General features: G+C 32.9%; 3 protein-coding genes across 3 annotated transcripts in view; 2 read left to right on the top strand and 1 right to left on the bottom strand.

The window, feature by feature from the left end:
- Positions 1-15,671, bottom strand: part of Ance-3 (angiotensin-converting enzyme Ance-3) — a 55,393-nt gene that overhangs the window by 20,197 nt on the left and 19,525 nt on the right. The gene's annotated exons all lie outside the window — the stretch shown is intronic.
- On the top strand, positions 6,652-9,889 carry LOC105675532 (mantle protein). Its single transcript, XM_012372746.2, has 3 exons — positions 6,652-6,764; positions 7,430-7,664; positions 7,955-9,889. Exons 1-3 carry the CDS (start codon positions 6,753-6,755, stop codon positions 8,956-8,958), a joined length of 1,251 nt encoding a protein of 416 aa, XP_012228169.2. The 5' UTR covers positions 6,652-6,752; the 3' UTR covers positions 8,959-9,889.
- On the top strand, positions 10,949-15,053 carry LOC105675265 (neurofilament heavy polypeptide-like). The gene is made up of 2 exons (XM_067356379.1): positions 10,949-11,054; positions 12,469-15,053. Exons 1-2 carry the CDS (start codon positions 10,949-10,951, stop codon positions 13,890-13,892), a joined length of 1,530 nt encoding a protein of 509 aa, XP_067212480.1. The 3' UTR covers positions 13,893-15,053.

A 15,671-nucleotide genomic window follows, 5' to 3' on the forward strand; every position in this document is an offset into this window, starting at 1 on the left:
AGCTTGAAATTGTCAATTCTTCTTAAAATATCTTAGACAACTGTCTATAACGAGCTCATTTGTTATCGGTAAATGTCACTGCATTCTATCGACAATACGAAATTGAATGATGAGTCGTCGACCTAGTTTCCGCCATTAACGTGTTCCTACCAAATCGATAACCTTGATAGTATCATTACTCTCTCTTTAATTTTTTAAAGCTAGTTCTATGGGTCGCACGAAAAGATGTTTAGAAATAAACTGCGATCTACTTAAAGAATTGATTTCCAAAGCTACAGTACTTTTAATACCTACAATAATAATATTGAAGAATTTGCATTTCTAAAATAGAATTGACGTTTTATTTCGTTGCATTATTTTTTATATATTCTTTCTTAATTGTTTATCTTCTCTTTTCTTGAATTCTTTATATTATATTATTGACAGCCGTAAAATTTTTTTACATTAAACGGATATACCACCACTAATTAAAGAGCAGTTTTGTTTTACATTTGTTTCGTGCATATTAATTATTTAGTAGAGCTTCCGAGAAATTAAATGAAGGAGTCTACGTCTCGTAGAACCTTGAAGAAAATGTACGCATTGTTGTGGTATGATGTGTTCAATATTTAATTAAATTCGTTATTTCGACCTTCATTATCCTGTGCTTATATTTTCTCGAGAAACATTGAAGTTTGATTGAATTCCCTCACGTTGGTGTTCTTTCCTTCGCAGGAAAATTACGCACATTTAATCCGGAATTAAATTAATATAACGAAGCTAAGTAAATAAGGATTCTCAAAGTTAGCGCCTAACGAAAACTTATGGTACATGCGATCTAGTAACGCAAAAAGTTATCGTGCCCTTTTCCGAGATTTTAATCAACATTAATCCTATGATCTTTTTAATCCAATTTTGATATTTTGAAAGCAATACATTTTTGCAAAGTACAGACTAATTGTATACCAGTAGCTGGCAGCAATCTAACAATTTGACGTGTAAACACACTGTGTTTGTATTTATATCCTGTGGAAAATTTATACAGGATAATATATTCATGCAAAATCTTGATTTTCATAGTCTAAGAAAAAAACTTTGCAGACTTGCAAGATGTAAAAAAGAGCAATGAAAAGCAGCTCATTCCGCTATATCGATTTACGATAAACTGCCGCGGTGCAGAGATGCAATCGACCGATGAAAAAGCCCCGAAGAGCGCGCGAGACACACACAATTGATTTTTGATTGACTTCATTATTCCGCTCTTCGTGATCCAATCCTAATGTTTTGTTGCGACAAGGCCCTGGTCTGAACGCAGCCATTTGCGATGCCTGCGTAGGAAAAGCCGATGCATCCGCGACTAATTTCTGCACGACCCACTTCGGTCGGAGCGCGCGCTGGCTTTGCCACTTGACTCACGAGCAACGACTTACGTACTCGTCCGCAGTACGGGAACGGTTATGCAATCGCGCCATTAGCGCACGCGACGCCGAGGCTGAAAGTAAGAGTCTCCCCTTCGCCTCACCGTAGCACGCCGAGAAAGATCGTGCTGCCGCGAAGCCCACTTCCCTTTTCATCCGTTTTCCAGGCCCGATACGAGTCCTTTCGCTTCCTTTATTTATCACGCCGCACCTTTTCGCCTTGACTCGCGAAACGACGCTTTTTAAGACATTTGCATGTTTTATACTTTGATAAAAATATCGCACCGTAAGGATTTTAAATACTATGGCACTACTACAAGCGAGAAAGTTAAAGTAGTTGCTTATCAGAACGTTAATAAGTTTAAAATTATTTAAAATTGAAATAAACTTCCAATATATTAGGCTTGCGGTAATTAATAATATTGAAAGTCGAGGATCTGGAGCCGCAAAACCGGTTGTTGATTGCTTATCTTCTTTATTTTTACACTTATACGTTTCAGTCGATCTTTTTTGACCATCTTTAGTGCATAGTTTTTCATCCTTAAATTTTAACGAACCCGAATCATACATTAATGTTGATTACGTCGTTTACATATGATCATTAATTCTGAGACTGCAAAGTCAGATTCACACATGACTGTTTTTAATATGTATAGTAAGATCTACTGCGGACAACTGTGGCGGAAATCTGGCTCCGCATTCTCAGAATTAATGATCATATGTAATTATAAACGAAGCAGTCAACATTAATGTATGATTCGGGTTCGTTAAAATTTGAGGATAAGAACTAAAGATGGCGAAAAAGATTGACCAAAACGTATAAATGTTAAAATAAAGAAAATTAATAAACAACCAACAACCAGTTTTGTGGCTTCAGATTCTTGACTTTTAATATTATTAAATTTAAAATATATATGTATTTTTATGAATATATTGTGAAAAAAATCTTATTTTAATAGACATTTAATTATGATAAAAAATTGAATTTTTGATCGTTATAATTATTACAATATTTAAAATAAAGTAAAATAAGTCAAATTTTATAATATCGAAATATTTCCTAAAAAACAGAATATAGAATTTAATTTAATGATTTAAATAAAGCATTTTACTTTTAAAGTAAAATTGTATTAGTCAAACTAATAATTTTGTGATTATCGCCATCATCATGTTTATCTTCTGCGTTTAATAATTTTATTACAAAATTTTCCATCATCTCATATTAGTGAGAGGATTTCAAGCCAGTTATGTGACATTTGTAATGTGTAATTCATTTTATTTTTAAGTCTGCGCTCATGATGCAGTGTTAAATGTAAGTAAATGATGTAATCAATTAAGAAATTATTTTATAGACTGAAAGATTCAAGTTAATTAATTCAAACTAATTCAAGTAATAAATTATTTACGTTAACGTTGCGTACAATTGAATCAAACAATGTTGAACAATATTGAACAATCCTTTTGAAAATTAAATTAATTTCTATAATCATCAATGATTAATTTTAATTTCTTATCATGCACATTGATTAAATGTTTCAGTCTTCATTCAATTTAGAAAGAACGGTACTTCTCTCAACTACTTTCAACGATGGTAACCGGTAAGTCAGCTTGTTGCTTTCACATTTGCTGATATAACAAAGATACCAGTACATAATATCAAAATAAATAATTTTTAATTAAGGAAATAAAATGCCTGTCGAACTCTAACGCGAAAGAAAAATTACAAAAAAAAGTTACAAAAAATACCCTACTATAATAATAAAAATTATTAAAGCAAAAATGCAACCAGTGAAAAAAGTATTCAATAACGAATTTGAATTTAACTCACAGAAGAGTCGCCATTAAAAAAAATTAAATGAGACAATATATCAGACAATATAATATAACGTCGTGTTATAAATTATTACAATATTTTTACTTATTACATATTTCTGTCTTTTTTATTAACTTTATTTCGTCCCATTTCATTTTTTTAAATGTACCTATTTATGTATATGTATAGAAATTTTGTCGGGACTAATTTTTTATACTAGAATGCTGGGTTCAGTTGTAAGGGTTCAATAATATTCTACTTTACAGCCCGTATCTCCAGTAAACTGTCTTACTTTGTGCGCAAAATTCACTAAATTTTTATATTAAGCAAATATGTGAATTAACTCTAAACATTGTGTTACCCTAAGAGTAGGTAAATAGGAATGTAATTTTATCATCTAATCAAAACTGTTTAAAAATATTTTGCTAATTATTATAATCTTAAAACACGTATCAAATGCAAATTTTCATTCGTTAAGATTTGATTTTCTTATTTCTACATTATTATTACCCGCAGATATCTGAAATGATTGGGATGTGTAAAATTTATCTGGGATGTATGTCGTGAGAAACAGTATCGACTGTAGTTACTGTAGATTGTTAATATTTAAGTAGCAAGCAGTTTGTAGGCATTATAAATTATATTGTGAGAACATGATAAGCGAAAGTAATGACGCGAACAAATCATGATTCCACTCCGCACTCTCGGTGATTATGCGTTTGAGAGGGGCGATTTATCACAATTGCTATCGTGAATGACAATTTGTTATAATTTTAAGCTTAGACTGCAAAACAGAATTATTAGAAATCACAGTGCAGTTTAAAATGTATTAATCAATCATTTACGAAGCAATATATATATTTTTTGTAAATTTTAATCAGTAAATGTTCTCTAAAAATAGCAAATGCTTTAATTGAAAAAAAAAAAATGGAATTAAATTATTATTTATTAATTTTTACATATTGCTATTAGTGCACACTGTCCTGCACACATATTACGCAATGTTTTTCATATAATATAATATCTAATATCTGATGATACATTTGCATTACTTCTCTTTTCATCATCGTCGTATTAGTGCCTTGAAATTAAACAGGCTACAGAAATGTAATCACAAGATTAAATAATAGGTATAATCAGAACGATGTCATTTTTTATGACTAAAATATGTTATCTTTGCCATCTCACGTGTGCTAGAAAGTACGCATTTAATAACGCAGTGATCTCGAGAGTGAAGGCAAAACCTACATATTAAAGATGTAAGAAAGTTTACGAGCGTGCAAATATGTAGTTCCGCCGTTATTAAGGGGACACTAATTACGAAAGTAAGTTTATTCACGTTAAAGTTTATTGGCTTCAAGCCAAAGGTATCGTGTTTATTAACGACGTTTAATTTACGAATCTTCCTCTCTTTCTTCTTTAGAAATAAATTACTAATTTACTAGTGATGTGTTTCATCATAAATCTTTTAACATTTAAACGCGCCGCATAAAACAGCTGTAATTGAAAAGATATATTAAAATAAGTATTGTTAACATATAATTAGTCTCGCAAGACTAATTTTTTAGCTAAGTAGTCATCGCGCGAGTGAGACTGGAAAATTACTATTATTATATTAGCATTTACTATGTCGACACCGCGATTTAAAAAGCTCATTCCAAATAGGCTCTTCAGTGAATTAATATAATAATTGTTATATTCATATTTGCGCAAATGTACCATCTCTTTATGTTTATCGCTCGATAAATCTCACATTTGTGTCATGAACTAAATATCCGGAAGCGCCTTCAAAGCGCATCGCGCGCACTTCCTCGCTTTCGACTTCCTCGTTTAAGGAAGGATTCTCTCATCTCAGGTGCACATTTGGAAAAGTCTTAATAATATCGTCACTGCGAAAAGCATCACACTTTCGCATTGTTGACCTTTCATTTATGAACGTGACTTCTTCCACAGTGCACTGCGTTTTCATCGGTCTGTGTATCTTGGACAAAAGACTTGTCTGATGAGACGATAAACTCTCTCCCTGTTTGCGATCCATCACAAAAAGCTGCGAACAATTCGCGAAATCGCGGGTAACGACGTGTGGATCGTACAGCTAATTAAGACAATGTGGTTGCTGTCATGTTAAATATCTGACACGCGAGCGCGTTAAAAGATAATGATGACAAAGATCGGTGATCTACGGTTAAGATCGCGTGAACATCACGAAATTCGTGCAAAACGACGCGGAACAATGCGAACACCATTTTCTCCTTGCAAAAGTGTGTTGAAACATCCGTGTCATATTAATTTTACCGCTCTATACAAGCTTTTAAATGTAAATATGCCGTCGCGTAGCACGCTGTTATCTCTCTCATGAACAGAAAATTAGTTCTGCATAACTGATTCGTGATATCATCTTTGCACGAATCCAAGTGAGATTATCGCTTCGGATAAGATGTCTAAGCTATAATTAGTAGTTATGCTATAATTAGTTAGCTGGTCCATGTGCAATTTAATAAGAAACAAGCAATAAGTAAAAATTCTATATAATTTAATTATAATAAAAAATTTTGGATATATTAGATAACTTGTGGATTATCTTTAAACAAAGGTCGCTTGGTTCGATAGAAAGATTTATGTAATTTTACGTATAGTTACTAGCTAAACCCATTCCGTCTCTTTAATTAATCAATTTACTACGGAATGCTATTCTTCATAATTTTTGGGTGACATTTAGTATTGAAAGATCATTTATAGCGATCATCGCTAGTGATTATCTGGTTTCACCGCGCAAATTTCCGCAATCGCGTGAAAAGGTCTTTGACACTTTTCACTTTCTGTTTACGATGTTATCTTGGCGAGGCTGCGATGCGAATCGGTAAAATCTAATTTACCGGATTTAGATTCGTGCTTACGTTTTCAAATGACCGGTTATGTTTCCGGCAGCAATGACTTTGTCATGCAACAAGTAAATTATGCAAGTAATATCGGACTCGACGATAAAGACCATCTTTACGTCTATAAGTAAGGTTTTTATGAAATATTAAGATGATTTTTATAAAATTTAATTTAATTATAATCTTATTATTGTACGCTTTCTTATTTATGATACTTTGGCAGTAAATTTATGTTTGTTATTTTATACACTTGCGATAAACGCAACGATATTTTCTATCATTTCAAGATCATGGTCAAGAAAATCTGAGAAAATGTTAACATTCCATAAAAGAAGAGAGTGATTCTCGCCACTGAAATAAAAAATGTGTTTCTCTTTACGGGCAAGCCTATTAGAACTAGTGTATGCTAGTGGTTTTTGCAGATTAACTTTTAGTTGTTTCAAAAAAGACAATTTCACTCTTGTCTCGTCTCGCGTTGAAACGCGAAAGTGACCATCCCCTCTTGAAGAAGCCATCGCATGTCCAGCCTCTAGTTCAGTAATGCGTGGTCGTGGTAGCCATATATAAAAGATGGTAAAAGTATGCGACTGATCTATTTACTCTTAACTCGAGCAAGGTGCTCGAAGATTTTTCTCAGGCGATTGTTCTATTACTTCGTTCAAGATGGAACATGGGGTACGTTTCTACGTTGAAAACAATCGATAGTGTGAATGAGTGTTGAATCAAATTGTGCTATTGTGTGGAATTATTCTCTCAAAAAAATGGTGTTTGTGCTACATATTTTATAAAATAAAACATGAATTTTGTTAGAGTGTAGTTTCTGAATTATAAATTTGTTCAGTCTTGCTATTTCTTTTATAACTTTGTCATATTACTTTTGTAAAATACATATATTTATATAAACAATATTAAGATTAATATTTAGATAAAAATAATTAAATTAGTCATTTCAAGAAAGAATATATATCACAAAAAAATAAATTTTTTAAAAAACAATGCCGCTATGAAATTTTTTGCTTGAAACAAAAATTATTATAAATAAAGCAGAGTGAATATATTCTCTTGGTTACTGTGCTTTTATAAGTTTAACATAATAGTTTAGTTGGAGAAAAGATAATTGATTTCTCGGACTTATTTGTGAAAATGTTTGTGATCATGTGTCTTTTATGAAATAATCTTAATTTAATATGCTTTTATTCGAGCTAAAATATTGCAACTTCTTTATAGCATATATTATTTATCTTTAAGGTATTGATATAAGTAGTAAAATATTTTTAAAGAATAACTTTAATTGCGTAAACATAAGAACAATTTGTAAAGTTAAATTTTGCTATTTGCAGGGAAACGCGATGCTCTTATTGTCATTCTTCGCAACAACGGTGATGAGTTTTCCGGTTGGTGATAATTATAACAAACATGTATATATGTATAATCATTTCCCTGCGCAATATGTTCATCAAATAATGCCTTTGCATGTAAGACAAAATAGAGCCAATTATGTTGGAGAAGGAAACATTTATATCAATAATATGGAGTTACATAAAACCGAACAAGATGAGCCCAGAGATAATCAATGTAAGTATTTAAATGTATTTAGCAAAATTAATTATGTAAGAATTGAAACATTTATACATTTATATTATAACAGATATTTAGATAAAATCTATTTTAACAATTAAAATTCGATAAACGTAAAAATAATAAGCATAGAATATTTAAAAAAAGAAAGAAGTTGTAATATGCACGTAAAACATTATTTAATTACTTTCTATTTTTTTAATTAAACATGTGCAATATATCTATTAAGATAACATAAATATAAATTCCAAATGAAATTCCACCATTAATTCGAGCAATAATTCCAGTTTCAGAATCTCATATTGAATATTTCAAACCTAATCATGAAAGTGGATATGAACTGCAAAAGAGTCACGGTGCTGAATTGAATGGCGAAGGAGGAGGTGGACAAGCCGTACACCACGGTCAGATATTAGATCGACACATACACGAAGACGCGCACAAAACGGTGACGATTATAAAGAAAGTTGCGGTGCCGTATCCTGTAGAAAAGACCATCCGATATCCCGTGATCAAGAAGATACTGTATCCGGTCAAAGTGCCGATTCCGCAGCCGTACGCGATCGAAAAAGAGATACCGTATCCTGTGAAGGTCATCGTCAAAGTTCCCGTGAAGATTCCGCGGCCGGTACCGGTCATCAAGGAGATTCCGTATCCGGTTAAGGTGCCCGTGGACCGTCCTGTTCCGGTGAAGGTGTACGTCCCGGAACCGTATCCCGTCGAGAAAAGGATACATTATGAAGTGAAGGTCCCCGTACCGAAGCCGTTCCCCATAGAACGAAAGATACCGGTGCCGGTGAAGATACCGGTGCGTGTACCGCAGCCCTATCCAGTTGAGAAAGTCGTTCACTATCCCGTGAGGATCACGGTGGACAAACCAGTACCGGTTCCGGTACCCAAGCCATATCCGGTAGCGGTCGCAAAACCAATTCCGTATCCTGTTGAGAAACCGGTTCCGGTTCCGGTCGAAGTAAAGGTGATAAGGCCAATACCCGTTCCGGTGGACAAGCCGATACCGTACGAAGTAAGGATCCCGATACCAGCGCCTTACCCGGTCGAAAAAAAGGTACCGTACGCCGTTGAAAATTTCGTGCCTGTACCGGTAAAAATACCGATCGAGAGGCCTGTACCGATTCATGTGACTAAGCCAGTTGAGTACCACATCGAGAAACCTGTTCCTTATCCGGTTAAGGTGCCGGTTGCGGTGCCAATACACGAAGGCGGTACGGAGAGTGCCAAATACGAGGAATACGGTCGAAATACACTACATGAAATACACTCACGAAAATAAGTCAAATGATATGAATGATAATAGAATTAAATTCTTCTCTCTTTCGAATGGAATTAAATTCAATATGCAACGATCGAATATAGATAATATAGAGGATGTATAAGAAGACATGCAAATATGCAAATATATAAATAAATAAATAAGCAAATATGAGATTATAAATAACGGTAGTTATGCAATTGCATAATTATCATTATTTTTAATGGTAAGTATGCATTGAATTATGCATTTGTTACCGACTTCTTTTTAGAATATTTATTTTACTTTATTTAAAAATTTTTTTACTTGAATATATGCAAAATATACACGCTGCTTGTCAAAAAAATCGATGCACCTCAAAACAAATTTCACTCAAACTTTGCTATGTTGATAAAAGATAAAGATACGATTTTAATATTATAGGACAAAAATTATTTATTAAAACAAATCTGTGTATTTTGTAAAACGGAACATCATCGACCTACAATTATTTTATTGAAGCGCGTCGAATTTTTTAATGAACGGTGTATATAAAACGCCATTTTTGTAACATTATCTATTATTATTACTTTGTACTTCGTATATAAACAGAATTTTTTTACCATAATGTCGTCGGTAATAATATGTATTGTTGAAATATTGTAACGCTGTGAAAATAAACAATAGATATTGTTTAATAAAATGATTCCCATCCAAACCTTATCACATCAACTCAAATAATATTTTAATTAAGACGTAATATGATTTGTAAAAATTCAACATAATTAGTCGGTTTTATTTCTAATTGCTTGCAACAATTTTCTCCAAACAATTAACGCGTAAATGAAGATAATTAATGAAATTAGATAGTACTAGAATCTAATCAAATAAATGTTAGCAATTAACTTCTTGCGATATACGTTCAATACGCGATGTCTGAGTCAATCATTAAATCTCTCTGTCATCGTTTTAATTCCAGTCACGTTCACTTTCGCCTACTCGTAATTACATCGAGACAGGATTGTCACATTGTAACTGATTTGTACAAGCAACAGTCGACCGGTGACATTGACCGTGATTGTGATTATGGAACGTCTGTTTCTTTTGCTGTATTATAAGAAACAATTGTGCATATCATGAATAATCATAGTACATATTATGACAATTATTATTGAATTAAATTGACAAAACAATAAATTGATTTTTAACTACTTGAAATTTTAATTGATAATTCATTATATATATTTATTATATTTATTATTTATATATTTATTTTAAGTATGCAAAGTATGCACAATAATTTAGAAATAAATTTATTACGTACAATACGTGTGTATTATCAATTATGCAATTCCTTTTTTATCTTATAACAATATACTGCCTGATTTCAAATTAAAAATTAAAACAAGTTGTATTGATAAACTAAGTGCGTAACTCGCATAAATTTATATTACGAGTTAATTGCAAGTTCAAATTGTTTCAATAATAAATATAAATGCATTGTTACATAAACGATATATTTCTTAGAAATATATATCGTTTCCTTGTATAAAAATTAAAGTACTTTCTATTATCTAAAATACAGTATTTAAATTTATAATTGTCATATAATCTTTTCTTCGATTTTGCACCTTTCACTTGATTACGATATATTAATAAATCAATAAATAGAGAAAGATATTGTCGTGCACCTCAACTTTTTAGCAAAACACTTTCAAATCTATGTAAGATATCTATGCAGATATAATTAATGTACTTGTATGCGAAGCAATTATGAATACGCTCTTATATCATCTTATGCTTTTCTTTACGGCGAGTGCAAACTTTACGAAATAAATGATTATAGTTCGCGTAATACGCATCCAAAGTAGCGTATCTTACAATTTCTTTTAAACTTTTCCATATTGTAAAGATACCGCTGTGCCCAACTTACATAAATTTGAGATATTATTATTGGAAAAATGAAAGTGATAAAATAAATAGCGCTCGTCCGGTACTGTCATTTTCAAATGACGAATGCTTTTTTCCAGCCATGTCTACGGGAAATATTAAAAGAAAGTTTCGAGAAGCGTATAAATATACGAGCAAGTGGTGTACAACCACTGTAAAGTGGGAAAGTTCTTTGCGACTTCGAGAAGGCAAGACATGTAGAGAGCACTTTTACACCGGTTTCGGTTTCACTGGTGTTACTGATCCGAGAAATTCGATCGAATTATTCAATTTGTTGTGAAAGAAAGTGATTATATCGTACATAAATCAAGCAATCTGCATAAAAGTCTGGCATTTGTTTACAATGTGGAAGGCATATAGTTCTCTTTATTTGCATTAATGCAACAAGCACTGCAAATTGTCTAATTAATTTATTTTAAATAATATTAGCTGGTAATTAATATGCGATACAATATGAAAATGAATAAATAAATGCAAATTTTATTATAATGTTCCTTTTCCAAAACCATTCTTTTTGTAATTTAAATCTACAACGGCATTTTATACGTTAAATATTAATAAATCAGAGAAATTATCGTTACCGAAAGTTTAATCAGCAAAAGAAAGATGCCAGAAGATTACTGCTTTTGGAAAATATAGCCGAATATTCTGAGAAGATAAAAACTCCATGACGGTGCACGGACTATTTGGTTTTACGATTCGGCATAGAAAGTACCTATCCGCTTTCATCCGTCATAAATAACATAACTAATCTGGTATCCTCGTATGGATTAATGAACTAGAACGTGACAATAAATAGCAACATATGCGTTCTCATTATATGTCAAATTGAATTTACTTCTATAGAAACCTCGAAACGTATTCCTACTTCTGTATCATAATATAGAAAGCTCTATAAAAATCTTCTTTTAATGCGTACTATTATAAATATTTTTTCTCAGCAAATAAAATATATTATTATATCAATTGTTGTTTCTATATACATTACAAACAGTAATTTTTTTGAAATTAATAAAATATAAACAAAAATATATTAGGATTAATTTCAGTGTCAGTAGCTGAGCAAAGCATTGAACGAAAAAAGTTTTTAAGTAGAAACTTGCATTTCTCTAGGAGAGACAGGTTGCGAGCGCAACTGCTTATGCGTTTCTCATTTTGCCTCGGCTTTAAAACAGGTAGCATGGTTCGTTTCTTGCGAATAAACGCAGTTAGGCCACAAAACAATAATAGTCGCTTAAGCGTGGATAACTGTCACGAATAAGGTACTGCAAAGCTATAAAGGTCCAGCTGGTTGAACCGGCGAAAGTTGTTCATGGTGTATAAATAATAGTAGGATATCTTTCCGTTTGGATTCAGTATAGGTCGATCTATCGTCTTGATCGCAAAGATATTATCATGGGCCATCAAGTAAGTTCTGTAATTTTGTTTGTTAATTTTTCTTTCATAATAAGTATCAAATTTATTATTTTACATTTTATTCTGTAAAATAAATTTTTTTTTCTTCTTTCATTAATTGATATATTCCATTTCGAAATATTTAAATTTGATATAATAAATAAAGAAATTCTATCAATAATTATTTGATTAAAAATTTCCATGCAGAAATCTTATGTGTTTTTTTGCATATATTTTTTGAATTATTTTTATACTTTTATGTAATATATTTCTTTAAACAGTGGCAATGCTTAATCGCATTTTTGTGTCTCGGAATTGCCCTTACTTCGTCGGCTAGTCGTAGAGAGGAGCTCGAAAGGGCTGCGGAACTTGCAGTGGAAAAAGCAGCCGAGAGGGCGGCCGAAAGGGCAGTGGAAAAAGCCCTCGACAGTGGAAATACGACGACGGAGTCGAAAATCGTCCGCGAGTTTTATTCTAACGTTAGAAAAGATCCGCGCAAAGAGAAAAAAGACTACGACGGTTACAACGATAGACACGAGCCGGTGGATGATGAATTGGCGTCAGAAGAAGACGTCGAAGAATGGAACACATATTCCCGAGGCGCGAGACTTACCCCTCGAGATGCGGGAGACAGAGATTTTCGCGCATGGCCTGTTAAGATCGATTTCGAGAGTAAATCAGACACTTGGAGAAGATTTCCGAGAAGCGATTGGTCCCACGAGGACATTAGTTGGGATAAACCGAAGGAGAAGATTGTGACCCTCGAGAGGAAGGTGCCGGTACCAGTGACGATCGAAAAGAAGATTCCGTATGCGATTTATAAACATATTCCGTATGAGATTAAAGTACCCGTACCGCAGCCGTACACGGTGGAAAGGCGAGTGCCTTATCCGGTGAACGTCTTTATCAACGTGCCGGTCGATTCACCGGAACCTTATCACATCGAGAAGCGAGTTCCTTACGCGGTGAAGGTCGACAATCCCGTGCCGTACAAGGTCGAGGTGCCGGTGCCGCAGCCGTATACGATCGAGAAAAGAATTCCGGTCGAAGTAAAGGTGCCGGTGCCGCAGCCGTACACCGTCGACAAGCCAGTACCCTACGAAGTCAAAGTGCCGGTGAAGGTGCCGACCCCGTACGAGGTCGAGAAGAAGGTGGCGATACCGGTGAAGGTCGCTGTCGACCGACCGTATCCCGTACCAGTGCCGAAACCGTATCCGGTGGAGGTGGCCAAACTCTACCCGGTGGAAGTGCCTAAACCGTATCCGGTAAAAATCAAAGTACCGGTGGAAAAACCGTATCCGGTGCCGGTGGAGAGGCCGGTTCCGATACCTGTCAAAGTGCCGGATCCTCAACCGTATGTTGTGGAGAAACCTGTACCGATAGAGGTGGTGAAACCCTATTCTGTTCCAATTAAAGTACCCCGAGACAAGCCTTACGAAGTGTACCAGACCAAGCCGATACTCGTCCCGGTAAAGAAGCCCTTCCCCTACGTTGTCGAAGTTCCAGCTCCCGTCGAGCTTGGTTGGAAGAATCAAGGTAATATCAAGGCCAAGGAAGATCTGGTAGTAAGTGAAAGCGCGAGGATTAGTGTCAATAAATGGCACCGACCACAACACTTAATTGAATCGTAAATCGTTCAAGCGGTAAAGCCACAAAGTTTGTAAAACGACAAGTAATTTATCGTTAACGCTGTTTGAATCTCTTTATAAAACTTTTGATAAGTATATTTTAGATAATTTAGAAAAAAAATAAGATGTCTGTGAAATATAAAAGTATCGATTAAATTAATTAAATTATTGTAATCGACTTGTTAAGTTTAGACAAGTTTCAAAGCATTTTAGTAATTAAAATAGAAATTAATTTTTATAAATTATTTTGTTACAATACATTAATTAAAATTATTTTATTTTATGTTTTCTTATTGAAAAACAACTAAATAACTAAGTTACTGTTATTATATTTCCGTCAATTTTGTAATATTCTATTGACTTATCGATTTATCAGTGCCAATAATTATGGCAAAGATTTGATCGATATGTGAAGTTTAATTGTAATATATTCGTTGATATAGGTATAGCTTGATTGGCGGTATTATTTCATTAAAATGGCATTCTAGAAAGTCGAGGATTTCTAATTCCAAGAATAATCATATCACTAATTCTTAAGTTCGTAAATTAAAATTGCGAACGACGTATCTTAATTAAATCATAGAAAAAGCTTAATTACATAATATAAAACTCTCTAATAGACTTACGCAATAGAATATACGTATGCATCTTTATCATTGATTTATGAATATTTGATTACCATCCCAGTATATAAATAAAACTAATAAATAAAATGATAGAAATTGTTTTTCTACTTAATTATCATTTTCCTATTTATATATAATCAGAGAAAGAGAGAAATAAATGCCAATCATAAAATTTTAATAAATTAATAAAAGCAAACCTTGCTCTTATTACTGAACATATTACATATATAAACATATTATATATATAAACATCGTTAATAGTTCCGTTAATTGATCCGCATTTATGTGTATTATTTTTGCTGTGGCATTTGCGTCAAACTTTGGTTGCGTCAACATGTTACTCTAAGAAAATCGTTTTTCGTTTTAAAGTAATCAGAATCAGGAAGTAATACAATGCATGTACAGGCATGTTTTACGTTATATAATAATAATAAAAAGGCTAATATTATTAATGGCAACAGTTTACGCGTGTGAAACTTCAATCTTACTCTGTAATAAATCTTAATATTTCAAAATATGTTCATGTTATCATTTATGTGTCTTCCGCAAGTGTTGTAAAAGTATCCGTGCGAGTGCGTGTATTAGTCAGTGAAACCGCGACTTCTATCGGTATCATCAAGAATACTTAGCGTCTTTAATCTTCAGCTGCTCTAATTTTAGCCGGAATAATGTGTGCGTCCGTGTGCGCCTGTGTGCGTCTAAGTGCATTCACTTTTTTCTTCTACAGTAATAATTAGTTTCGCTTACTGCTTTTCGTTTTTTTCGCTTTGCAGCTATCGCTACAGATATGCATCTATCTCTGAATATCAAAGTAAAAGAATATATTTTTGTACAAAAAATCACATTTTCAGCTTTTTATTAAGAAGAATAACTCTCATTCAATTACCTTATCGCATTTTTCTCTATTTTTCTCCGTACAAAAGATTTATTATATTTTCCAAATGAAATAATTTGATTATATTTCACCCACGTTCTTTTTTATTAAATAGCCAGGATATTATATTATTTTCATTAAAGTTTTTTTCTTCCACGCTACTTTCTTTCATTAATATACTATTTAGTGTATTTCTTAATTGCAGCGAGTAATTAAACTCGCTACATCCTCGAGTGCAATAATGATAAAGCGCTCGATATTACAATCTATTTGAATCAATCT

This window comes from Linepithema humile, chromosome 5 (assembly GCF_040581485.1).
Source record: "Linepithema humile isolate Giens D197 chromosome 5, Lhum_UNIL_v1.0, whole genome shotgun sequence".
In the NCBI taxonomy this organism is placed as follows: Eukaryota; Metazoa; Arthropoda; class Insecta; order Hymenoptera; family Formicidae; genus Linepithema; species Linepithema humile.

What these genes read in the sequence shown, in the direction of transcription:
- LOC105675265 (XM_067356379.1), top strand. Translation starts at nt 10,949, where the DNA reads ATGTCTACGGGAAATATTAAAAGAAAGTTTCGAGAAGCGTATAAATAT. An exon ending in TTCTTTGCGACTTCGAGAAG is followed by an intron (nt 11,055 to 12,468) that starts GCAAGACATGTA and finishes ATTTCCATGCAG; the next exon opens with AAATCTTATGTGTTTTTTTG.
- LOC105675532 (XM_012372746.2), top strand. An exon ending in TGAGCCCAGAGATAATCAAT is followed by an intron (nt 7,665 to 7,954) that starts GTAAGTATTTAA and finishes CAATAATTCCAG; the next exon opens with TTTCAGAATCTCATATTGAA.